Genomic DNA, 24961 nt, shown 5'->3' with positions numbered 1-24961 from the left:
GTCTCTGCTGGGAACCCCATTTCACATGCAAAAACATTAAGTTAAAGGATGCAGTGTCTTGATCCTAGCTGTTTCTTCCATAAATGTTTCTTAAGCATCTAGGGCTTGCTATGGCTTTCCTCTGTAAGCAGTACTGTGCAAGAAAGTTCTTAATTAGGCGCAGTAAATATTAACAGAATAATTGGGAGGCAGCCAGCCAAAGTTGTTAAATAGTCTTTGTGAGAAGCATGCTTGTGGCTGGATTTTCTGTTTTCTATTGCACACTTTGGAGTAAGTCATTTTTGTTTCTTCTAAGAAAATTGTTCTTTAGTTAATGAAGGAATTGAGTATACCACTGTTTCACAGGATTCCGAGGGGCACAAAGTTTCTGGGCTAGAATAGGCTCCAGGGCAGCTCTTCTCTTGAGACCAAGTAACCAGAACAGGAGCTACATGCCGGACTTAGCCTCCGGGTGCTGCACCCAGGTGCTGGGGTTGCTGACGTGGGGACGTTAGCTTACCAGGAGGAGACCGTGTACGTAGCTGAGCTGTTGTCAGTGTCAAGGATGTTCTGGTCTGGACCCTTCCAGGTGATGGTGGGCTTTGGCCGCCCACAGACTTTGCACTGCAGTGTCACTGTGTCCCCAAGCAAGCAGGTCACATCCACTAATGGCACGAGGAATTCTGGCGCCACTGTGGTCAAATCAACATCGATATAAATTTGCATCGTTCAGAACAGACAGAATAAAACAGCTATTTTATAACACAACCCTCTCATTCCCCACCCATGTTGTGTAACGATTCAAATAACCTTCAGCTTAACTCTGTAGAGCCACCTGTGTCCCGTGAAAAAGTATTTTTAAAGTAATTTAAAAAAAAGTAATAAATGTTTATTTTAGATTAAATTAGGAAATATAGATTAAAAAAGAGAAGAAAAAGCTCCATGGTGACATCACACAGGGGTTACTGTGAACAGTCTGGTATATATCATTTTAGACTTTATATAAACACATATTTTCTTACAAAGAGTGGATCCCATTATACACATTACAAGGTGTGGTCTTTTTCACCCTAACGGTGTATCCTAAACATTTTCCTTGTCCGTTAAGTAGAGAACTATATCACCATTGTTTAAAGGTGCTACCTCAGTGCTGGATTTGCCGTAATTTATTTAGCCAATCACCACGTACTCAATTCTGTCACTTTTTAACTCACCTTCTTGGATGAAATTTGGATTTAAGATCTGAAAAACACAAAGAAACAGAAAATTGCTTAAATCCTAAACTACTAAAAGAGAACGGGAGACTTCTATCCTAGTGAGTAAAAGGAAAGTACAGTTTGGGGCAAGAAGCGTGGAGCCCAGCTCCTGTGGCTTGTGACTGCTTCACTACTGCAGTAACAACAAGGGCGCCTGGTTTACTTTCCCATCTGCTCTGACTGTTCACATTCCATCTGGGCAGCCCGGGCCCCAGGCAGGTTTACTGTGACTACAGAGCTGGGCTGGCCACAGCTGGCCTTGTTATCCTCCGTCACCTCACCTGCTTTTCCTCCCTGCCCTGTGCCATTCTCCCCCACCTCAATATGCACTCAAGCATCGTGATGGCACTGATTCTTCCCAGCATCGGGAATTTTCAAAAACAGAGCGACTGACATCTATTAAACTGGAAGAGTCATGGACATTAACCAGCCCAGTGGTTTCCTTCCAGCACCTAAATGCAGAGCTTGTCTGGTTGAAGGGGGAAGAGGGAAGTCCCAGCTGTCCATCCTGCCCCAATGAACTGCTCCTGTAGCCCAGGCCTCCACAGGGCAACTTGAAAAGCACTGCACAGCCCTTTTGGCTGCACGGTTGAGGAAACAGAGACTTGGGCTGCCCTAGGGACCTATCTGGTCACGTGGCTGGTTGGCAGAGGCCATGCTGGAGCCCTCTGCACACTACGGTGTCTGCTTTGTGACACCATGGATCTTACAGAAGGGAAGACCTTCCAGTCGACTGGCCATTACCCCTTCTTGAGAAGATGTCGCCTTGGTTTTTCTCCTATCTTTTGTATTACCTGTAATCCTACAGCCTGGGTCATAAAGCTGGGTGGGGGGAACAAAATCTGGGCTTCCCAGTAGGAGAGGCTGGGGCTTACCTCTTTTGCTTAATGTGATTTTATCTTCATTTTTAAAAACTTACTGTCATCACTTTCCTTCACCATAACATGGTGATAAATAATACCTAGTACAAAGCGTTATCATGAAGATGAAATGAAATATTGTATGTCACACAATGCTTGACAAATAACAAGTATTCAGTGACTATTTAAATAAATTATCTAAGTCTAATCATCTCCCTTCTGCTAAGAGGCCTATCGTTGCAGGGGCTTATCTCTAACAGTTCATCTTGCAAAATTCTTCTTTCCTTCATAATGAAGCTAGGAGGCTCATGTGTCTTGCAAATCGTCTGTTGGGGCAGTCACACATATCTCCCCAATTTACCCAAGTCATAGGTGAGCTTGGCTTCTGTGTGGTTTTACCTGACACAGGCAACCATACGAGCCCTTTGGAAAAAGATATTTCCTCCTCTGAGTTCCCCTCTGCACACCGATTGCCTGCATCTACCACCCAGGTTTTTCAGAAAACTCTTGCAACGCCAAGTCCCGGGGCTGAGTGTCTCAAGACTCTGACCATCACGGTGCCCTATACTAGTCTCCAAAGGCCACTCACAGTACTGCCCGGCCTGCTTTTAAATCAACGGTTTTCAACCCTTGACCCAGGTGGCTTTAAAAACACACAAAACCCCCAGTGCCTGGGCCTCATGCTTAGAAATTCTGTTTTAATGGGTGTGAAGTGGGGTTGGGACCAGCAGTTTTAAAAGCTGCCTCAGGTGAATCAACATGCAGCCTGTTGAGGAAAGCTGCTGAAGGTTCCCCTCCATCCAAGGGGACTGATCTCACATAAACCAACTTCCTGCCCCTGAGTCTTTTCTGGCGGGGGGGTGTGGAGGATGCATGGGGCATTTGGTAAAAGCGACTGCTTCTCCCACACCTTAGAAACCGCCTCTATGTGAAGAGGCCCTGGGCCATGGTAGGCAGAGAAGTGTGAAGAGTTGCTCTAGTTGAAAAATTAACTAAACTACCAGTACACATGGTGGGCAGTCCAGCATCACTTGTAGGGGGTGCTAAGGAGGCCAGAAACTGGTCCACCTGACTTAGGTGAGGTGGGAGAATGACATCGAGCCAGTCATTTCACAGTCAAAGAAAAGGAAACTAGGAATATTTCCTGAACGTTAATAGTGATCTTCTTGGGGTGATGAGATGAAGGGTGGCCGTCCACCCACCCATTCAAAAAACGTTGCTTCTTGAGGCTGGTGTAAGATTTTGTGGATACAGAGATGCTAAGCCATAGGCCCTGACCTCAGGATTTATAAAACATCTGCACATTGGTGATTCCTTTTTTCTTTTTCTTCTTACCTGGGCTTTCCAAATATTCTGCAGTCAGTATGTTTCACTTTTGTAATATTTTTTTTAAGGAAAAAATGGTTCACTTAGAGCTATTAGACCGTAAGTTCTTCAAAGACAGGAGCCATTTGTGATTCATCTTTGTACCTCAGGCCTCTAGCCCCCGGTCTGCCACGTAATGGGCATTTAATACGTGTTGGTTGAATGAGTATTTGACCTATGTCCACATTTCAGTTCTCCAATGAATTTAGGACTGATTCATACACAGAATCTGGAAGTAGGGCCAAAGGATCTATAACATAATTACTCCTGGGTATAATACTATTTGAATAGAGTCTATTTTCAAACACAATGGCATGCAAACGTTTTGGAAAATGATTTAAAAAAACCAAAACAATAAAATCAATGGCCTCTGAGAGAGGAGGGTCTTAAGAGTGTGGGTTGCAGGAGGGACTGTAAACTCTCCAGCAGACAGAGGACATAGTACCAGACCCTAAGCCGACACACTCCCTGGCCTTGAACAACATTCCCAAGCACCTGAGGCCTCGGTTTCATCTGTAAACTGGGGACAATAATGCCCACCTGGAAAGTTGTTTGACTGAAGGGCTCTATCTATTTCATGAAGATTTACTGAGCTGACCCTTGGTTAGGTGGTGGTGGCCTGCCCTCACTGGGCCAATGGTCTAGTGGGCAAGATGGAATTAAATGGCTCACCGTGTCCAGGAGGGAGCCTGGCTGATGGCGATAGCCAGCCTCCAGCAAACACGGAGCACTGCCCGCTCTCTCGTCCTACCCCCACTCAATCATAAGGACTCCAGGGTAAAAAAGATTTGGGAATGCTGCCAGCTTTGTTCGATGGCTTGTATTTCCCATTTGATGGGAATCCACAAGGGAGCAGGACATCGAGTCCATGCCAGGAGACACAGGGGGAGAAAGATGACAAATGGAAGAGACAAATGGCAGTTGCCTACGTTATAAAAAGTTAAGTGGGGTTTCGTAAACCTGCACTGTGGCGGTACTTCTATAAACATCCCAAACGGCTGCTTAGAGAATTTACCTTATTCCTCTTTCTTGTCACAACCCCAACCGTGTTAAGTATATTGTTAAACACAGGCACCGTTTAAAAAGAAAATCTTCCTAGCTTCCGTGTAGAACTTAGTGCGGACTTTGGAGAGAAAGGCTGCTGATACGGCTTAACTGCAGCTTCTCTCTGGAGGCGGCTTGTGGAAGGCACCCGTCTTCATGCCGCTGCCCCTTGGCTGGCCTAGGTGTTGCTGACAATGGTAATACCATCACTGATTTGTTTAACCTTGCATGGCTGGCATAAACTACTCACAAACTCCTTCACTTGCCCCTCCAAAGCGCTGGGAAGAGGTGCCGAGCACCTGTCACCTATTCCCATTTCCAGAGGAGACAGGGAATTAAGTGCAGCCTTACGGAGACAGTGACGGGGAACTGGCCCCCAGAGCTCTTCCCACCTCAGTGCTCAGTGCAGAGGCAAGGTCTGGGGAAAAGCATCGTGAGACTTTGTCATCGATGTCAAAGGCCTGCCTGCTGACCTTTAATCCCCATCCTTGCTGTACATCTCATCTCTACCCAGTCCTCCTCTGCAAACTCCTCCAGCAAGGACCAAGAGCCTGGAAAAAGTCCATACCAATGTTTTCCTAACTATGACTCTGGATTCTGCCCATAGGAGATTCCCCCCTCGTTTATTTCTCTTTCTGTTTTGAAGCAAATCAGAGTATGGACTGGAGAAGAGTCATGCCAACCTTCTCACACTGTATCTTGTATTTGCCTGAAGCTCCCTATGGACTACAAGGCCCATGCAGGCAAGGGCCACGTTTCATTTCATTGTCATTGCCTCAGAGCCTAGCGTAATACCTAGCACATAAGTGCTCCGTTGATATTTGTTAAAGCAATGAAAATGTGAAATGGTGGGGTCCTAAGTTGGGGGAGAAGACTTGAGAAAATGCCTTGCTGTGAACTTGGAGTGTTTTCCGATTTCCATTAGTCTGGAACTTGACTTGTTCTGGAATCTCATTGGTCAGTCAGGGTCTGAGATTTAGCCAACAGTGACCTTCCTCTCCTCTCTGCTCTTCCAGAGGCTGCTCCCTATGGCTCTGATCACGCGCTGCCATCTATCCACACATCTTCCCTGCATGTTAATTGCCCCACCAGACTTGTGAACCGTTCGAAGATAGTAACCTGTTCATGTACTGTTTTACGTACTGTTTGTTATGTTGCTTAACATAGCACCTTGCACATAGCAAAAGATCAAGTAAAATTTGTTAAATCAGGTTAACTGCGGCCACTCAATGAGTAGACTAGAATTTAGGTCTCCTGACCACCTTGTCTTATGATCACCGGTGGTGTGGGCAGGGACCTGAGGCGTCAGTGTGGGACCTGAAGGGTTAATTATAAGATGCAGCTATTTCCTAAATGCTAACATTTGCCTTCCTTAGAAACAGTCTGGAGGCCACGTAAAGTGGTGGCTGGGCAGGAGGAGAGATCTGGAATCTAAAATGGAAGTGGCCGTGGAGGGAAGAAGACATTTACATAAAATGCACGCTGCCTCTCTGTGAGACCCAAGTGCAGGAGGAGAAGGAGGCTGGTACTGGCCGGGTGGGAAAGAACTGCTGGGAAGCCTGGTTTCATTTGAACAGCAGAGGGCGGCAGGCGGTAGTGCGTCCTCCTAGAACCACCACGACGCGGTCCATCAGCAACCCAATTTCTTCCTTCCGGAGAGAATTCCATCCGTTTTCTTGATTTCTCTTCAAAACGGCAGGGCAGTGAGGTAACAGGAGAGAATCACAGGCAAAATCAACCAGCAATGAATAACACGCTGAGTTCTGAGGAAATCTGGAGTCTATTCTTCTTGCCAGTCAGTGTCCAAGATACTGACTTCAAGACCTGAGAGTGAGGGTGAAATCCCATCTACCTAGAAAAGCAGGTGTCAACTGACTCCAGAAGAAAAATACCTGTTTTTTTCTAAATCCCTCATCATCTGTCACAAAACACAGTTCAAAACTACATATCGAGGGCTTCCCTCGCGGTGCAGTGGTTGAGAGTCCGTCTACCGATGCAGGGGACGCGGGTTCGTGCCCCGGTCCGGGAAGATCCCACGTGCCGCGGAGCGGCTGGGCCCGTGAGCCATGGCCGCTGAGCCTGCGCGTCCGGAGCCTGTGCTCCGCAACGGGAGAAACCACAACAGTGAGAAGCCCGCGTACCGCACAAAAAAAACAAAAACAAAAAACAAAAACAAAAACTATATTATCGAGAGTGCTGAGGGAATAAAAATGGTCAAACGAAACTCAAACCAAATGTCAACTCAGAGCTACCTTGACTAAAACAACATTTCTGTCTTCTGTCTCTTCTTTCTAATGTCCTGAACTCAACTCAGAGCTACCTTGACTAAAACAACATTTCTGTCTTCTGCCTCTTCTATTCTCTTTATGCTTGTTTCATATGAATCTGTGTTCAGAGGAGGAAGGAGAGGGATTTTAGATGATGAGGTTTGGCAATAAAATGAACAGATACCAGAAAAACACTTTCTAAAAATTGAGGTATGATTTCTGGTTTGGAGGTTTAACCCTTCATGTTTCCAATCTGGCCAAACCAGACACGATTTTCTAATTTTTTAGAATACATATCTCTAAAAATTTAGAAAATATTCCTACCTCTGCTCATCTCTTAAGACATAAAATAAATTGCAGTAAAAAAATACATAAATGCAACACAATCCTGAACAGCAATAGAATTCTCTTTGAACTAGTTCTGTACCTCCCAAGTATTTTCATTATCATTTAGCTCTAAGTAGTTTTCTTCAACCATTTTTTTCTTTGACCCAATTGTAATAGCATTGTTTTCAAATTTACAAATGTATGAGGTTTAAAAAAATTATCTTCTTGCTGATTTCTAACTTAATTGCACGTGGTTGGAGAATTTGGTCTGTACAATACTGATTCCTTGATTTTTGATGGGGTTTGCTTTATGCGTAGTACGTGGTCAAATTTCATAAAAAGTTCCATGTGTTCCTGGGAAGAACGTATGAGCACTAATTGCTGCGTAGAGCTATGAATGTCCATATGTGGAGCACATTGTTTCACAGGGACGTCTAGTCCAAACCCCTCTCCTATTTCTCCTCGGTGTTTTGCTTAAAGAACATTTATTGTGTTCTCAAAAATAAAAAGGATAAAAATATGACTTTAATAATGAAAAAAAAATCTATCGCCTGTCCCACAAAACAGTAGAGGGGAAAGGAACAGAAAGGGGGTTTACTGCTGTGCATGCATTGGTCTCCCGGGGCTGTCAGCCACAGAGAAGTCTGTCAGGACGGGACTGGGGTTGCAGGGTGGGATGGTGAAGTGGCGGTGTTGTCACTTCCCTTCTATAAGTCATGTTTGCAACTTGGAAGCCAAGATCTTGACTTTGAATATTCAAAGTCTTTATAGATGAATGTTCTGAGGTCTCCTCCCTCAATGATTTGACCTTGATCATACCCCTATCCCCTAAGCTTCTTTTATTGAGTGAAACACCCTCCCAGAGTCTGTGGACCCACAACAGGTTACAGTGTGTTCCGAGGCCACGGGAGAGTGGAAGGTTGATTTGTGGGAATTCTCACGCCCGATGCTCCTTCTCTGACGTCCCCAGCTGCACTCAGCCGCTGTCATTTCTGCTTCCCCCACTGCTCCTCCTTTGCCTTTCACAGGCGCTCATTCCTCCCCCTGTCCCACCCGTCAGGATCAGGTATTTACCACCTTTCATTAGATGGATGGCAACAGCCCTCCAACAGGCCTGCCTGTCCCCACTGTTCTCAGTCAGGGGCCAGTGATCTTTCTGAAGTCCAGAATGAATCACCCTGACTCTGCCTGACAACCTTCCACTGCTCCTCACTGGCCACTGGATTAAGTCCAGGCTTCCTAGCAAGTCCCCTGAGGCCTTCAGAGTCTGGTTCCAACTCACCTGCCAGGCTTTATCTCCCACCACTCTTCCCACATACCTAAACCCCGGCTACCCAGACCATAGTCTCTTCTCAAAATGTGCCAGGCACTCTCATACCTCTGGGCCTTTGCTCAAGCCCTTTTCTGGCCCTTCACCTTTTTCCAAGACTGTTTCCATCCTATCAGTCCCTCCAACCCACACCCTGCCATCGTGGGAAGCCAATGACCACGCTCACAGGCATTCTGGGAGACAGGTGGTGAATACATAACCTTGGGGAAGTTACTAACCTCTCTGTGCTGTCTCACCTGTAAAACAAAAATAATGATAATAGTACCTACGTCAGGGTGCTGTTGGGAGGAAAGGACTCAGCACGGAGCCAGATATATAGGAAAGGCTGATAAACAGTAGCCACTGTTACTAGCCCAGGGCCTGAGTGGGTGTCTAGATATTCACTGAACGAGTACATGAATGGCTCCATGCCTCCATCAGAGCAAGTTTCGAAGTCTGCTGTATAATGCAGGCGTTTAATCAGAGCTGCCTCCCTCATGTGACGGCAGTAAGCAGTGGGAGGGACCAGATCTTACATAATTCTTTGGCCCTCCATAGTACTCACTGCGATGCCTTGTGTCAACTGGGTTTTGTTATATTGAGTTGATTAGAAAAACACGTTGAGTGAGCCAGTAGGTGGACCTCGACAGCGCAGGGTGTGGGCAACGGAGGTGGTGACCTCTGCCCCGCTGATAGCTGGCTCTGAGAGCGACTTCTCCTGGGTCAGTGGCACCTTGTAATCTCCTTGGTGTATGACCTCAATGAAATGGGCTAGGCCTGCAGACGAGGGTGAGGGTGTGCTGAGTGACTGTGCTGGTCTGAGAAACCAATTCAGACATTTCCGGCCCTTGAAATTGGACCTCTTTCTTGGCTTTTATGTCTGGACTCCTGAGTCATTGGGAGAGGGGTGTGGTGAGGCCAAATAATTAGCCCAGCTGTCAAGGGATTAAAAAAGTTGTTGAGGAGGAAATTCTCCTCTAACAAGCAAATATGCAACAGAGGAGGGCCTGAACCTGACCCTCCTTAAGGAAAGTACCTGAGCCTCCCTTGGGGAGCAGACTTCCTATCACCTGCCACGTTTGGCATCTCAAAGCACCACAGTCAAGACCTGCCCTTTTTCCTGGTTGTACGACCATGACCTTTCTGAACCTGTTTCTTCTAGGAGGGTAAGAAAACCGCATCTTCACCAGGCGGTTGGAAGGAACAGAGAGCATGATAGACGTGACTAATGCTGTGGAAGATCTTGTCATTAACCTCCCGGGAGGGAGAAACGCCAGCTCCAGTCCGCTCAGTGCCCTTCTCCCAGTGGCAGAATATAAATCAATCTGCATGTGGAGTTAGAACAGAGCTAGGCAAAGCAGCGTCAGTCTCCGGGCCCAACCTTTCAGGTCTATTACAAAGAAAATATTTTGTAAAAATAAAACGAGAGGCATGTGACGCTTCACTTTTTCTCCAAAGAGTTCTTTTCGTTAAAAAGTCCTTTTTATAAAATGCAGAAACAGGCACCGGTAGAAACGCTGGTGATGCCAGGAGGTCAGTCACCCGACTTGGGGTGTAAACGTTTCCTTCAATCTGTCTGGCTAGGTTAGTTATTTTGAAGCTCCGAATCTGGGACACAGCGCCAAGCAGCAGCCTAGCTCTTTGAAGACGTGGAAGCTGGGCCTGGGGAATTGTGGATTTGGGGAGGGAAAGAAAAGTTCAGCTCTGGCCACTCAAGCCCTGCCCAGAGCCGGAAGTGGACACTCCAGCTGGGTCTCGGGAGGAAATGTACCCAGGCCATTCCCGCCACACCCCCTGCAAAGCAAGTTTCAGGGGCAAAGCACAGAATCTTCTCCTTTCTCTCCTGTTGGGGTCTCACTGTTGTCAGAGTCAGACGTTCAGGAGAGCAAAGTCTTTGGATATCACACCTTAGATCTGCACAAGGCTCAAAGGGCTCATGTCCCTCGGAGCTGTGCGACCTCCCACAGAGAACCCCGAGGCTCAGAGAGGCTGACTGGCCCGAGGTCTCATAGCTGACAGGGCCCAGACTGCAGTCCAGGTTTTCTGGCCCCCGTTCCAGTGTTCTTTCCATGTGATACTGCCTTTGCGTGACTTTCATCTAAGTCCTACTTCAGCCTTGGAGGGCTGGGATGGGCAGAAAAGATATTCCTCTCTGTTGAGCTGGAAAGTTAAATAACAAATTCACAGAGGAAAATTGGCCCTGGAAGGCACGTCTTCTTGTCTGCCAGAATCTGTGTTTTAGATTAAAACCTACCTGGACTTGGAGGTGGGAGGGGCTCCAAGAGAGGAGCAGCATGGTGTTGGGTGGGGGAACGAGGGCCAGGGAAAACCAGAAACTGCCTTCAGGGCACCCGCTCACTTTGGAACAGGAAGTTACAACTTCCTGTGCCTCAGTTTCCTCTTCTCAAAGTCTTGGAGGGATGGAGTAAAGGGGAGGTATTGTTTACTGGCTACAGTTTCAGTTTGGGATGATGAAACAGCTCTGGAATGAATAATGGTGACGGCTGCACAACACTGTGAAAGTATTTAATGCCACTTAAAAAAGGTAAAAATGGTGAATTTTATGTCGTGTATATTTTATCACCATAAAGAGTAAATAAATGAAGGGGATAGGGTTAACTAAAGTGTTCCGAGTTTCCATCAACTCTGAGAGTCTATGAGTCTTACCCTAATTGGAAATTTCCTTCCAAATTAGCTTCACCTTTCCAAGTGCCTTCTCTCCCACAGGATCCCAAGCCGGTTCTTACACAGAGAGCACCCCGACCTCCACCCGGAGCTAAATACCTGGGAGCTGGCATCATGACCGCACGCAGCCTGTGCCGTGGGGGAGGCTGGCCCTGCGTCAAATGGCTGGGGCAGAGATGCAGTCTTTTTGGAATCATGACAACCTCTTACTCTGATGGATTGACCATCTCTGCTAAAAGTGGTATTGGGCATTAACAAAACAATTAAGATGCGTTTAATTAATTGGACTTGACATAAAAGCCGGGCTGAAGACCGAGGCCCAGGACTGGGAGGTTGGGTCAGGCCTTCCCACTCCTGTGCCTGCTGCGGACAAGTGGCAGTGCTGGGGTTGGAGGGTAGATGCCAAAACCCAAGCACCGACAGTCATCGACAGACCACGTTTCAGACGTGGCATGGATGTGGGAACCTTCCTAGACTGGGTCCTGGGAGAAATCCAGTACAGCTCAGAAGAAATCCATGCTTCTCAGAGATGGGTGTGAGCTAAGAGGGGGGGATTCTGAGCCTTGAGCCTCCAGCCCTGGCTCCAGCCTGGGCGGGGCAGGATGAGAAGCTGGCAGGTGGGCATATGGCATCCAGCCCACCATCACGCCTGCCCACCTTGTCAATAAAAGGCAATCAGCGGTCTAAGCTCTACTGGAAAAAATGAATTAATATTCACTCGTTCCCAAGAAAGACTAATGTTTCATTTCCAGCCTGATTTGACTCTTCTTCCACATAGAGACATTTCTCTCATATAGAATATCCCCCTCCACTGCCACCCCCAAAGTGTAATCAGTGCAGGGTAAACAAGAAGGCTGAACTGTGCACAGATCCGTGTCATTTTTAGAACGGTCCCCTCTGAGGTGTGCCCACGGATCAGCAGGAGGGAAGGGGGTTGTGGCCACGAGGGGATCGCAGAGACCCAGAGCCAGTCCTGCAGTAGCTGGTGGTGTGGCCTGTGGTGCTGGGAGTGGGAGGTGGGTCTGTACTTGAGAACATTCACGAGCATGTCTCTACAGGGGAAGAAAAAGGATGTACACATTAGAGCAGAATTGCCTCCCTTCATATAACTGGGTATTCTCGGAACGCTTTGTAAATCAGATTCCTAGGGTTCAAGGTGCTTTATTTTCCTCTTAATTAGCTTTCAAGGATGTGCCTATATATCTCCCTAAAACAGTATGTTGGGACATATGCCAGCCCTGAGGGGAGCAAGCAGCTGGTGTGTAAGCAAAGACCCCAGGAAACTGCTCCTTAAAGGAACCCTTCAACCCACCAACTGAGAGTCAGAATGCTTTGGAAGTGATCTTCATGCAGAGGCAGGAGATAAGAGCCTACACATGGCTAGGCTTGGAATCAACGTGCTGGCGTCAGGTCAAGGGTGGGCAGTCAGCAAGGCAGGACTTAGCATTCGGAGATCTAACATTGAGCAGCGCACAGGGTATGTGGCAGGGGTGTCAGCTGGGGGACCAGGCCCAGGGGATCTTAGCACAGGCCACAGGAGTTGCAGTTCAGCTCAGCAGGGCACAGGGACATGCTCCCAATGAGACAACACCTATTGCAGTCATCAGGTTCAAAAGACAAGAGTGAGGTTGGGGGCCAAGCTAGGCCTGGTAATGATGCCCAAAGCTATCAGTTTAGCAGCAAGAGTCCTTTATGAGGTGGCCAGCCCACCTATTTCTCAAACCGGGTCTCTAAGGTTTAGCTCTTTTCAGTAGGCACCCCCGACCATTTTCTTCTACAATGGACATTGCAATAAACAGCTACCTACTTACCCCTTGAGAAAATTCTCAGTTCATATTGAATAGGCTGACTTTCTATATCTTATTTGTTATCTGTGTCTGAAAATACTAGTAGAGCCAAGATGCCTGCTTCCCCTCAGCTCCTGCTTATGTGCTCAGAGTTAATTTCAACACGGCAACACAGTTCAGAAGAGCTTGCTGAGCCCTGCAAGGATCCACATGGAACACACAAGGGCTGCAGGCACACCTGCTACAGAAACCTCGGGTTAACCAGAATATCTGCAGCTTCCAACCACATGCCCCTCAAGAGTTCCAGTTCTGCCTCAACTTACTATATTTGAAAACTTTCCAGACATGCATCGACACAGTTTTTGGCTTTCTTCTGTTCAGCACTGACATCCTAACACCTTTCCTTATGCACCAACAGCACCTCCCTGGGACCCATCTCACACAGCTCGTGCAAATAAGAACCCTAGAATAAGAACCCTAGAAACGTGTGCAATTCGCAAAGCAGGGCTAAGACACGTGCGCATGCCAGCTTTTGCTTATCTAAATGTTGAATGGAGCATCCGAGTACATCAGTTAACCTTCTCAGTGTATGTTGCTCATCTGGTCCCACATCTCCCTGTGCCCAATTCTTCCTTTGAAGAGCAGAGTGGGAAAGTCATTCTTCTCCCCCTAGTCCACCAGAGCTGAAAAACGTCCCCAATTGCCTTGTGGAACACGGATACCTGGCTTTCCCTCTCCCTCCATACATTTGCAGATGACATTTTCACTACATGCCAGCAATACTGAGGTCTGGAGATACAGGTGCCATGAGGCATCAGCAGGCCGACAGATGTGGGCTTCCCAGGAGCTGGTGCCTATCCTACGAAATGCAAGGAAAGCAGAGCCAGAAGTTTCCCCCGCCTTCCCCATTCTCTAAGATACATTTAGGCTATGAGCGCCATATCCACCTCTTCCCACAGGGGAGCCCTGCACTGGCCCACACCTGCCGGATTTCGCTCATGGCAACACCCACAGCCATCGGGGACTATTTTATCCTGGCAGAACTCCCACTTTCAACCACTGGTCTCTGGCCTGGTTCAACTCAACTGGTGCCTTCCACCGCTGACTCACGCCTCCCGGAGCCACATGGCCTTCCCTGGGTTTTGTGGTGGTTGTCATAATATGGTGGTGGCTTTCTTTGGGATTAGGTCAAATTAGAATAGGAATAATAAAGGTGCATCTAGTTAAGTGAAAAGCGTAGGGCTATAAAAAGGAAAAGGTTTTAAGAAAATATTCTGTATTTTGTGCGCAGAAGAAATCTCTAAACTTTTATCCATTATCGGGGATGTGGGTACAGATTTGGAGAAAGGCATTACAGTTTACTCTGAAGGGCAAAATGGCAGGGAAAGCCAAGTTTGCTCCAGTTCTCTAGGTGTTGTTAAATTTATGATGCTTGTCACTCAGTGGCAAGCCATGTGAGAGTCCTATGTCTATTACCCCAAAGAGTTCCTGGCCTAGGAGGACCTGGAAGTTGACTGGAGGTTCTTGTTGGTGGAGGTACTGGTTTCACTTCCACATCTTTGTAACCCTGGAGTATGAGAAAGGCCCCCGGGCAAGATTTCAGCCTTCTTGTCTCTAGAGAGGCCTCTGCTAGGCCTACAGGAGGGAGGTGATCCCCAGGGCTCTTTTCCTCTGTGGCAGGAAGAGCCACTGCCCGGGAGCCCTGGGGGCCGGAGAAGGGGGGGTTCTGGAGTTGTTGCGGTCACTCCTCATTTGCTATTGGCTAGGGGCCAGGTCATCCCCCCAAACCATACCTACTCCATGATTTTACTGGAGGCTTCAGGGAGGAGTAAGTCCCAGAAGAAAAAGAACATACAGGGGAAAGAAAAAAAGAGGGGAAAGGGAGGAAGGAGAAACTAAAACAAATGAGTTCTTATCTTTAGCTGGGAACCAACCACTCTTTATAATGCTATTTTCCATGAAAAAAATGTTTTCTAAGTTTCCAGTTACGAAGTTGGCTATTTTCTACACAAAGCCAAATCTGCCAAAGAAGAAAATACTAAGCAAGCATTCAAGAGAACCAGAAGTTTTAAAAAATGCACCTAGGAAAAGTTACCTATCAGAATCCAACTGAATTAAGGTTTGTTTTGTTTTCTGTAAGTTGGACGGGACACCGAGAGATGCCCATGTATCCTGGACTGGCTGGTCACTTTTAGCAAGGCCACTGTTACAGAACACATCGAAAAAAGACAATCATTGCAGGAAAGAGGACAACAATAGCTGCTTCTACCTCCATGCTAGTATTAGGGTCAAGGTCATCACACTCTGACTCCTCGGAACTGTTCGTCTCCTTGATGGGCAGCATGAGGGAGGGGGAAGAAAGAGAACACAGTTAGAACACAGGCAGCTTTGGCTAGAGGGTGGGGAGAACTTGAAAGAAGCATGGACCATGGGAAATCAGGCAGAGAAAAACCAGGTGCTGCTAAGGTGGGGTGCAGATCACCTAGGACGGCAGCATGCTCTTTTCAGGGAGAGGAGGTTGGGATCGTGTAAGCCGCTCATCTCACGGGAAATAGCGATGGAAGCAACCAAATGAAGCATGAGTGCTGTCGAATTTAAACTGTTGTCTCCTGTGGGGCCGGACTTCCCAGATGAGGGTGAGGGAGAGAGTACAATTTCTTTTCCCCAAGAAGGACGTTAGAATGGGTTTGGATTGTTCTTATTTTGCTCAGGAAGACTCGGGTAGATAATCACACAGTATAACAATATTCAACATCAGCGGTTTAATTTCCATTGTCCAGAGCCATGTCTTTTCTGAGCGCCCAATGTAAAGAAAACAGATCACATCGTTTCAAGATGGCGGACAGGGGTCTGTCAAAGCTTAGACTCAGCGAGTTCACTATAACAACTGGATTGTTACAAAGCAATAACGTGGGCTTCATCAATGTGCCTCCCTTCTCTGCCCATGCATAGGCCTGAAGGTGATGGCATCTGAATTCTGGGGAAAAGAAATGAAACTTCACCAAGGACACAGTAGCCCTTAAGTTCCAAACCTCAGACTTCAAAGGGTTGGAGGTTTGGAAAGCATCTCTAATCTCTTTACCCGGCATGTATTTTCAAACCTAGGATACTGAATGGGTGGCTTTGAGTACTTTAATATGAGTCAAGCATCTTGCATTTCTAAGAGAATAAATAATACTGCAGATAATTTTACTATAAAACTTCTGCACAGTATGAGGAGGAAGGTATAAAAGAAAAAAAAAGAGATACTTACTTATTTGAATCGAAGTTGCCAGGAGAAATAAAAAATAAAAAATAAATTGATCTCGCATGCAAAATCCTACTAAACTACTTCCCCTCTGGTCCCCATCCACCCAAGTTGCCTCGTGAGAATGCTGCAGGGTGGGAGTAGATGAGAGGTCGGACACAGCTCCGGAACACCTTACTCACTTTAACAGAGACTTTGTTGCCCAGAATATCCTTGGGTTTACGAGGCCCTGTGGCTTCACTTTTACCCGTGTTCTCCACTTCCACCCGCTTTCTCATGCGTAGAGTATGCCATGAACATGACTTCCTGTTGTACCAAAAAATGCACCAATCAAAATGGCAGGTCAGGGCAGAGTGAAGCGGTGGGTGGGCTTGCCACCCTTGGGTGAGTCAGTAGGTGAGGCGCTCCAGTCAAGCCCCTGCTTCAGAGGCCCCAAACCTGCACACCAGCTCCTGTGGTGGCTGGCAGCAGATCTCACCTCCAACAGGAAATGAGTGAGGATGAACTGTGACCCCTCCCAATAGATGTACAAGGTTGGTTGTAGCATTTGAGACAAGTCTGGGTACTAAGTGATTAAACTCTACCGAGGGAAGTTTTCATATACTGATGAGGCCTTATAGGACTCAGGAATTCCCTTCCTGAGTATGGGTATGATGGATGGGAGAAGACTGTGGGGAGGGGGCAATAAACTAGGAAAGATGAGGGAAGTACGTTCTATAGTGTATAAGCTATTGGTACTTTCCCAGGATCAGATATAAAGACCCAAAAGGATGCTTTTGAGGTTTTCATCTCATTATTTGTGTTTAGGCTGTGGCCACTCCCAAACACCGTAGTACAGATGGGAGGTTCTAGGGCATTTGACTTTATAAACCTCGTGGGCACCACTCATTTATCTGGATGACTTAGGATGAAGGGTTTCTTGGTCTATGTTCTCCACATCACTCAGTGTTTGTGAATACAAGGCTCTGTCTGACAACCACTAAGAGCTCCTAGAGTGTTCCTGTTGGGGGAAGACCCAACGCGTGCTCTCAGGGAGGTGAGGGTGGCAGTGTCCCTTCACACTATCTTAACTTCTTCCTTCTCACAAGAGGGCTGGGAGCTATTTCTTCACAGACCTGAAAGAGGCTCAGAGCAGAGCTCTTGAGTTCCACATATGTTAGGACTCAAAGACACCAAAAGCCAAGTCTCAAACAGCATCAGGGACCCTGGGCAGGCAGCATCAGTTTCAGGTGTGGTCACAGAGTTTGGATGAAGTTCTGTCATGTCTGGAGTAAGTGAGGCTGGCTTCCCTTCAGTGTCTCCTTATCAAATTTAGGCCTACGCAGACAGGGCTCAATGAAAAGAGCATCATTAAGGGAGAGAGGGGAGAGAGAGAGGCCTAGGAGATTTAGGAGGAAGGGAGATGCTCCAAAACGCACAGCAACTCCTCCACAAAACTCCATAAACGTCACAGATTTCAGGATGACCTGGGGAAAGTGTTCTCAAGATATTTATCACTAGCATGGAGGTTTAGCAATCAACTTTCTGAGTAGGAAAGAGCGATAATAGTCATGTCCTCAAATTTTTTTTGGAAAGCGGCTCCTTCAGATGGCAGAAAAGAATCTCTTGGCCAGACCTTCTCTTGTGCCTCCTGAAGAGGCAGGCTCCCTGGGAGTCCTTGCATACCAGCTCTCACTCCGACTGTTGTTTCTGAGTGAGAACGGTCACCGAAATGAACCTCAGATGATATCACTCTTAACTGCAGACTTTCATCCCTTATCTTTACCCCCAAAGCCATGTCCCTGGCTTATTCTGAGAACCTCTTGAGTCAGGGAGGTCCCTGCTGAAAAGACTCCTAGGGCGGCCGGCAACGCACGTGTGCGCGTGAGCATGGGCCTGCATTCCTATGTTTATCACAACCCTCTGTGTCATTCAGTATGATTGGTGAGAAACTAGAAATGCTACAAGTAACACTGAGAAGGAGACTCAGAGTAGTACAAGTGTCAGGACACGCTCAATTTCGTATTCTTCTTCCCAGAAGAATGCGTCATCATGGTTTGGGGAGCTTCCATCTCTTGGCCACAAGCCTGGGGACTGATGTGGAAACAGGGTTTCAGTGACATTTATCCCATAGGCATCACAACCAACTCTGACCCTTGTGGTCATGGCAGCCCTGGGGAGGGTACAGTGAGTGTCCTTCACTGATAAATAGTGACAACCACTTTTAGTTCATTGCTCTGCTCCACTCCCACCAACCCTTGTGCAAGAGCCACACTGACAAGGAACCGAATGACCAATTGGTATTTGAACCTGTTCTCTTTTGCCCAGCCTGACACCCTTCCTACCAGTCCTCCCATGGAAGGTATGAAAAAGTGACCAAAAGATGCAAGGGAGAAGTGCTGAGTGCCTGGATAATTAGATCCAACTCATTACGAGTTAGCTAGCTCTGTAAGTCATTGATTAATAAGAACCTCAATGCTTTGAGGGCCTTTATATCCAAGGCTTCATAAAAGGTACTGAAACCAAGTGTCTTTAGGATAAAATGAATCAGGCCTGTTGCCATTTAGGGGCCACCGCTGATTTCCAGCTGGGTCTGCGGTTACCTAGAGAGGCCAGGGTGGCGTCAGCAGTCTCTGTTGCTGAGCTAGAGAAAGCTCCAAGGAGGCGCAGCTCTGTTGCTGCTGCTGCTTAGATATCTCACGGGAGCTCCTCCACCCGGCCGCCGGTGACCACACGGCGTGGAGAGCAGTGGAGGCCGCAAGCCAGCCCACCGCCTTCTACTCTAGCCTCTGGTTTACGTCAGCACCTCAGGGTCGCCCAGTTGGACAGCATCCCATCTGCATCATCCCTCACCTCAGAGGTTAGAGAGAACACACATGGGCTGCTCAGCAGGGAAGGCTAGGGTTGGACCTCTGGCCGCAAAGGCACTTCTTGTGTAGGAAAGAACTGCCAATGCATTCAACCAACTCTTAAAGAAAAAAGAAGAAGAATCGTTTGTACATTTCGAAGTCCCAGAATAGTGCACTGAGGAAGAAGGGTCAACTAGTCTTTAACCTCATTAAAACATGCTCGTGGTGAAAATTTATTTTACATATTTAAAATAGTACATTTAAAATTATTAGTTACATTACAGGTACAATGATGAACATTGTGACTCTCCATTGTATTGCACAGCCTGACCTCATCCATATGGGTTTCTTTAAATAGTGCAAAATACTTTATACAGGAATGTGTTTGGAAGGGTCTTCGCAACCAGAATAAGGAAAAGAAATATCTTACAAATGACCATGAACATATATTAAAGTGACAGGGGAGGGGGAAAGTCAAAAAAAAAAAAAAAAAGTTACAATCTGTACAGAGGAATTGCCATAGACAACCAAAAAGTTCCCTCTCTCCTGGGAGAAGCAGCAGGCCTCTGACCTATACAGGTCTGGCATTTGTGCTAAGGTAATTTTTTGGTGTCAATCAAAAAAAAAAAAAATATATATATATATATCAGTAACTTAATACAATATAAATAGAAGTCCAGTCCAGTGAATCCTGTGGTGGGTCAAATGGAGCAACAGGAGGCATGCCTTTTGTCCCCTAGGGTTTCAGTAGGGTTCTTTTCTTAACAAGGGGGGGAGAAAAGAAAAAAAAAACAAACAGAAAATTACAAATGAAAAGGAAAGAAACACCATCACGGTTACCACCACCACCAAAAAAAAAAAAAAAAAAAAAAAAAATCGGAACACTCCAGCCCGGTTGCCCCCTGCTGCGTGTGGTTCCAGCGCTCAAACCTTGGTGCTGGTGGCACTGCCGAGAATAAGCAGCAGTAATTCCCTACCGTGTGTTTGCATTTTTGTGTTGTTTTGAATTTTTTTTTAATCCACATACTCCTCTCCCGGGGAAGCCAACGAGGCACTTACTTGATGCTCCCGTCACTATTTTCTGCGGCTGCTGTGGCTTTGGTGAGGGGTGCCAGGATGTTGCCCGGGACCCAGCCCTCGGCGGCGGGGGAGTGGTCGCTGGCGGGCTGGTACACCAGGCACATGTTCTGCTGGTTGATGGCAAGGACCTGGACCACCTCACCTTGGCTCACACAGATTTCGTTCTCCTTCAGTGCATAGTAATCTTTGATCACGGCCATGGATGAGACCCCATTGCAGCCTCCCAGGTCGCTCTGCCAGGAGACAAGGGCAAGAGGGACACAGACACAGCAAGGCTGGTTCACATGGGCTTGCTCTGCATCCTAATGTGTGGTTGAAAGTCAGCCCTCCCGCTAGCAGGGTAAATGGCAGGCAGAAGATTATCTTGAGAAATGGAATTATATTCATAAATGGGTTCTGAAAATGTATTTTATTTATAATGAAAAATTTATAATGAAAATGTCTCATTAATATTATAAGTGAGGGTGAAAAGGTGGAGATACTGCCCAGCCTTAGGTAAAGGTATAAACACGCCTTCCACCTGGGAGTCCCTCCTTAGCATGCATCTTCTCACTAGCATCCTCCAGCTGGAAGGAAGAGTGTGGCACAGACACAGGGATACGTAAGCACCTGGGCAGAGTGAGGTCAGGGCAAAGGTCAGGTCAGTGGTCACCATCCCCCAAAGAAAAGAACACAGACTCTTTGATACATGTTTTTCTTCCTTTTGAAAAAGCATTGGTCTTACTCTACATTCTGACCCTCCTTGAGACAGGAGTAACAATGAGACATTTGCCCAATTCAAAGGCAAGGCAATGACCTACCCTTACCCGACTCCTGTGGGAAGAGAACTCCAGTCCCCCTGTATCCATTAATATGAAGGGTCCTGCCTCCATGACCTTTGCACATGACTATGCACCAGGGAAGCTGCTTCTAGACAGACTTGTAACTTCCACAGATGCCTGGCTGCCTCACAGAGCATGGTGAGAGCCAGAAATTCTTCAGTGAGTTAATGGGACTTCAACTTATTCACAAGGGCAGGGGATTTTTAAGATGAAAAAATAATTTCCAGTTGATGTGATAAAATAGGTCAGTATAGTTACTCTTACACAGAACTGAACTTAGACATTAATAGTTAATTAAAAAATAAAAATGAGGAGTTCCCTGGTGGTCCAGTGGTTAGGACTTGGCGGTTTCACTGCCATGGCCTGGGTTCAATCCCTGGTTGGAGATCTAAGATTCTGCAAGTTGTGTGGCGTGGCAAAAAAAAAAAAAAAAAAAAAAAAATCAACATCTTCTAATAATATGGGTAAGAAAAATAAAACTGTAAGGTGGGAACATGTAGGTAAAAAATGCAGATGTTCCCATTCACAGACCCATTGAGCTCTAGAGGAAACAGACCTGATGAGATTAAGTAAACTGCTGAGGTTCTAGGGCAAGTCACAAAGTTCTGAGCTGCATAATTTGGAATAGAAACCAGATCGCCTGACTCGGGATCCAGCACTTTTGCCATTCATTGTCATTCCTACTACCTGGTGGCGTCAAAACAGCCGTGTAGACTGGATCTGCAGTTACACTGATGACTCTCCTCATGGCGATGTTTGAATTGTGGATTATCTCGGCTAGTCTAATCCAAGGCTAGCTTCCCCCATTCACACACTGATGGGCAACATCCTCTTGCTGCTTCAGCCAATGGGCGTGAGCTCGCTTCAGCAGCTCATCGTTAGAAAGGGCAATCTCTTCAAGATGTCAAACCCTAGAGCTGCGACTTTTAGATGATCCACACCACAACTCCTCTATTTGCTACAAATCATAATTGCCACTCCAACATTACCATATTTGTATAGTGTTTCTGCAGATGACGACAGCCCTTTAACACAGAGTATCTGGACGGTGGGGGAGGAGGGTAGTGGAGAGGTAGGGAACTGGTTTAACTCACTCAATTTGCAGGGGAAGAAAGAGAAATCATTGAGATTAGGCTGTATTTAGTGGGCCCTTCCTGCTAAAGTGAGCAGCATAAAAAGATGCTACTTTATAAAGTAAGCCCAGAGGCTGTACCCTCAGAGTGGTGCGGCTGGCAGTGGTGGGCTGTCACTTACCTTGCTGGCCTCAAACTTGTCCCCAGCCTGGTGGTAGTCAAACCCCGAACTGCCATTGGAGGTAGATATCTTCAGGGGTGGCAGAGGCGGGTTACAGCTGGAGCCCTTTGGGGGCTTCTCGGAGCCCACGGGGATGGAGGAGTAAGGCCTGGGGCTGGCTTGGGGAACCCTAGCAGGCTGGGACCTCATCACAGCTGTGTTCCTTTCTTTCCGCTGATATTCAATGGGCGACTGTAGGGCTGCAGGGAAAAGCAGACCATTACTCTCAGCTTTGGAAATCCCATAAGCTTTGGAGGCTTAAGAGGTCAGGCTTTGTGTGAGGCAGAGTGAGGATACGTGAGGAAGATACTACCCTGTTTTTAAAGAATGTATCATCTACCGAGAACTATTCTTAGTTTTGTCTAAATGATGAAAGTGCAAAACCGAAATGGTGCAAAAGGAGGGAGAGAGGGCTCTGTAGTACGTGTGTGCGCGGGTGGACACAGGGATGGGTAGGGTGGTAGTAAAGAGCTTCAGAAACTGCCAGCCATCAGGCCCTGACATGCAGGCTCTGCAGGGTGGAAGCAAATGGGAAGTGGGTCTGGGCAACAGGATGGAGTCAGATTCCCTGGAGCACAGAGCCATGGGTCTCTGTGGAGGAAGGAGATGAGACAGGTAAGGGAAGTTGGAGGTGCCAGGATGTGAAAGATCTGGAAAGCAGGTGAATGAGTCTGGATTTAATTCTGAAGTTCATGAAAAGTGACTGAATTAAGGCAACGTTCATGTTTTCAGTGCAGGTGCACCAGAGTACACCTGAAGAATGTTAACCTTGCAGCGGGTGAGGGGAGGGACTGGCCAGGCTGATTAAGAGCCGTGAGATAGTGAAGGGGAGAGGCCGGACCTGAGCAGAGCCATGGGAACGCGGAAGGGGTGCGGTGTGGCAAGCGCTCCAGAGGGAGCTGAGGTTGACACAGCCTAGATGGGAAAAGATGGCAAGGAGCCAGGGTAACTTGGGTTTGGAGGCTGGGAGAAGTGGTGGTCAGTGGAACTCTGCTTTGAAAGGAAAGAGGTAAGCTTTGTTTTCCTGAGTTTAAGATGATAAAGTTCCAAGGTCTTAGTACTAAAGAGGTACAGCCAGGCAAAAGCCATACAGGTCAAATTCTGTAACAGTGACTTCAAGGCAGGCCCGATTATGCTGTTTCTGTCAGTGTTCACTGTAACAAATATTTAATTGGGTTAACAGCTGGGGCCCAGAGAACTTTCCATTATAAGGATATTTCCCTAGTAATAGGTATATACTTTAATAGGACTCAACATATAGTCCACACTTCCTTTCTATTTGAGGTCTCAGGAGGGAAAGGTTGGCTCTGAGGTGCCTGCGTGTGTGTCTACAAGCAAAAGCCTGGCCCCAGTCCATCGTCACATCCTTGTCTTCTGAGTGTGTCCAAGTGCTGAACAGGCTGCTGCCAGGCCTCAGCCTTTCTCCCTGGAGAGCATTAAATATTTAGGTATAGAGAATCTAGCTCATTAATAACTCCATAATCCACTATAATTAGGCAAAAGGTCTCTTGGAACCGTGTACAAGTCTGGATAACTGACTATGCCCGAAGAAGTACTGCTCCAAGTTTGAAGCAGATAGCAGACAGCTGTGAAGCAGGCCGTAGCAAACTGATCTGATGAATCATTACCCATCTCATGGAAGTGGGGTATTGTACGCAATAACTGCGCTAAAGTGTTTGAAAATAGTATGTCTTCTTAACTAAGCTGCATAGGAAGTCTGTGCTCTTCGAGGGCCTCCATCTGCATAACTTAGGTCTTAGGACCAGGAAAGCTGTGCATCTTCAGGTAGGGTTTGCATCTGGCTGAGGGATACGGTGTCTTATACCTGGTCCTGTGTTTTTGCTTTGTTTGCTGGGGAACTCATAGACAAATGTGTGCCCTACCACTAGCAACTATACTGCAGTTTTGGGGTTAGAGCCTAATTTTAAGTTATGTAAGTTATACAGTTCTGGGTTCCAGTTCTTGTTTTAGCACCTACTGTTTCTGTGACTTTGGACCGGTTTCTTAACCTCCCTGAGCCTCCTTTTCCTCACCTGAAAAATACAGGATGGTATCACTTAGCTTTCCACACTGATGTGAGGATTAAGTGTGGTAACACACGTGAAATGCTTTGCATCGTGCCTCGCACAGAGAAAGGACTCCATATACGGGAGCCATTATTGTTACTCAATCATTTCCGGTTTCAACTTATTGTCCTACCTTATTTTTCTTTTGTCCTGAATTGATGAACTTAAAAACCTCATTCCAGCTTAGAATCTATCAGAAATTCCCAACAGAATCAATTTAATGAATGTATTTTATACATGCACATGTTTTTGCTTAAAATTATTTTATCCATAGAAGCATTAATTCAATGTTGTATACTCAAAAACTGTGAACTATATACAGCTTTCATTACTATCCCTCAGGACCGGGCTGGTGTTTAATTTTAGACTCTTTAGAATGAGAAAGAACCCTAGAGATCACTTAGTTTAGTTTTTTTCACCAAACTGTTCTACAGTCGGGGGACCTGGGGCATGGCCCCCAAATACTCTCCGTGTAAGTGTGTAACTGCTTTGAAGTCTCGTGTTCTAGCTTAAAAAGGCAAGGCATTCTGCTCCATAATCTCTTTTGATTTGTTTTAAAAGAAACACAACTGTGTTAAATCCCTTACCATGGAGTACAGTTGATACCTGGTAATCTCACAAGGCTCTCTAGTGTTATCTGGAGATACCCTGGGGTTTGGCAGACCAACTCAAATTCCCCTTTGCTCCCAAAAGAGGTGATTGCTAACTCTAAATTTCAATAATACCTTGAAACTTCCCAGAACAAAC

The 24961-nt window shown here is 46.7% G+C and overlaps 1 protein-coding gene across 5 annotated transcripts in view; it reads right to left on the bottom strand.

The window, feature by feature from the left end:
* KALRN (kalirin RhoGEF kinase) overlaps nucleotides 1–24961 on the bottom strand; it is a 637474-nt gene that overhangs the window by 19312 nt on the left and 593201 nt on the right. For 2 of the 5 annotated variants that reach the window (XM_027106809.1, XM_027106855.1), the window contains 6 exons: nucleotides 22110–22348; nucleotides 20014–20267; nucleotides 16309–16432; nucleotides 15149–15208; nucleotides 1194–1221; nucleotides 500–671 (listed from right to left, as the gene is read on the bottom strand). In XM_027106809.1, coding sequence (XP_026962610.1) covers nucleotides 500–671; nucleotides 1194–1221; nucleotides 15149–15208; nucleotides 16309–16432; nucleotides 20014–20267; nucleotides 22110–22348 — 877 coding nt within the window. Of the gene's footprint in view, nucleotides 1–499; nucleotides 672–1193; nucleotides 1222–15148; nucleotides 15209–16308; nucleotides 16433–19158; nucleotides 20268–22109; nucleotides 22349–24961 lie in introns of those variants that run through there. The other 3 variants (XM_027106826.1, XM_027106818.1, XM_027106864.1) reach the window with 3 other exon arrangements.

Source organism: Aethalodelphis obliquidens, unplaced genomic scaffold, assembly GCF_003676395.1.
Source record: "Aethalodelphis obliquidens isolate GAN/ISIS:26980383/991018 unplaced genomic scaffold, ASM367639v1 scaffold1, whole genome shotgun sequence".
In the NCBI taxonomy this organism is placed as follows: Eukaryota; Metazoa; Chordata; class Mammalia; order Artiodactyla; family Delphinidae; genus Aethalodelphis; species Aethalodelphis obliquidens.
Note: the sequence above shows the minus strand (reverse complement) of the source record. Positions and strands in the feature narration are given on the sequence as shown.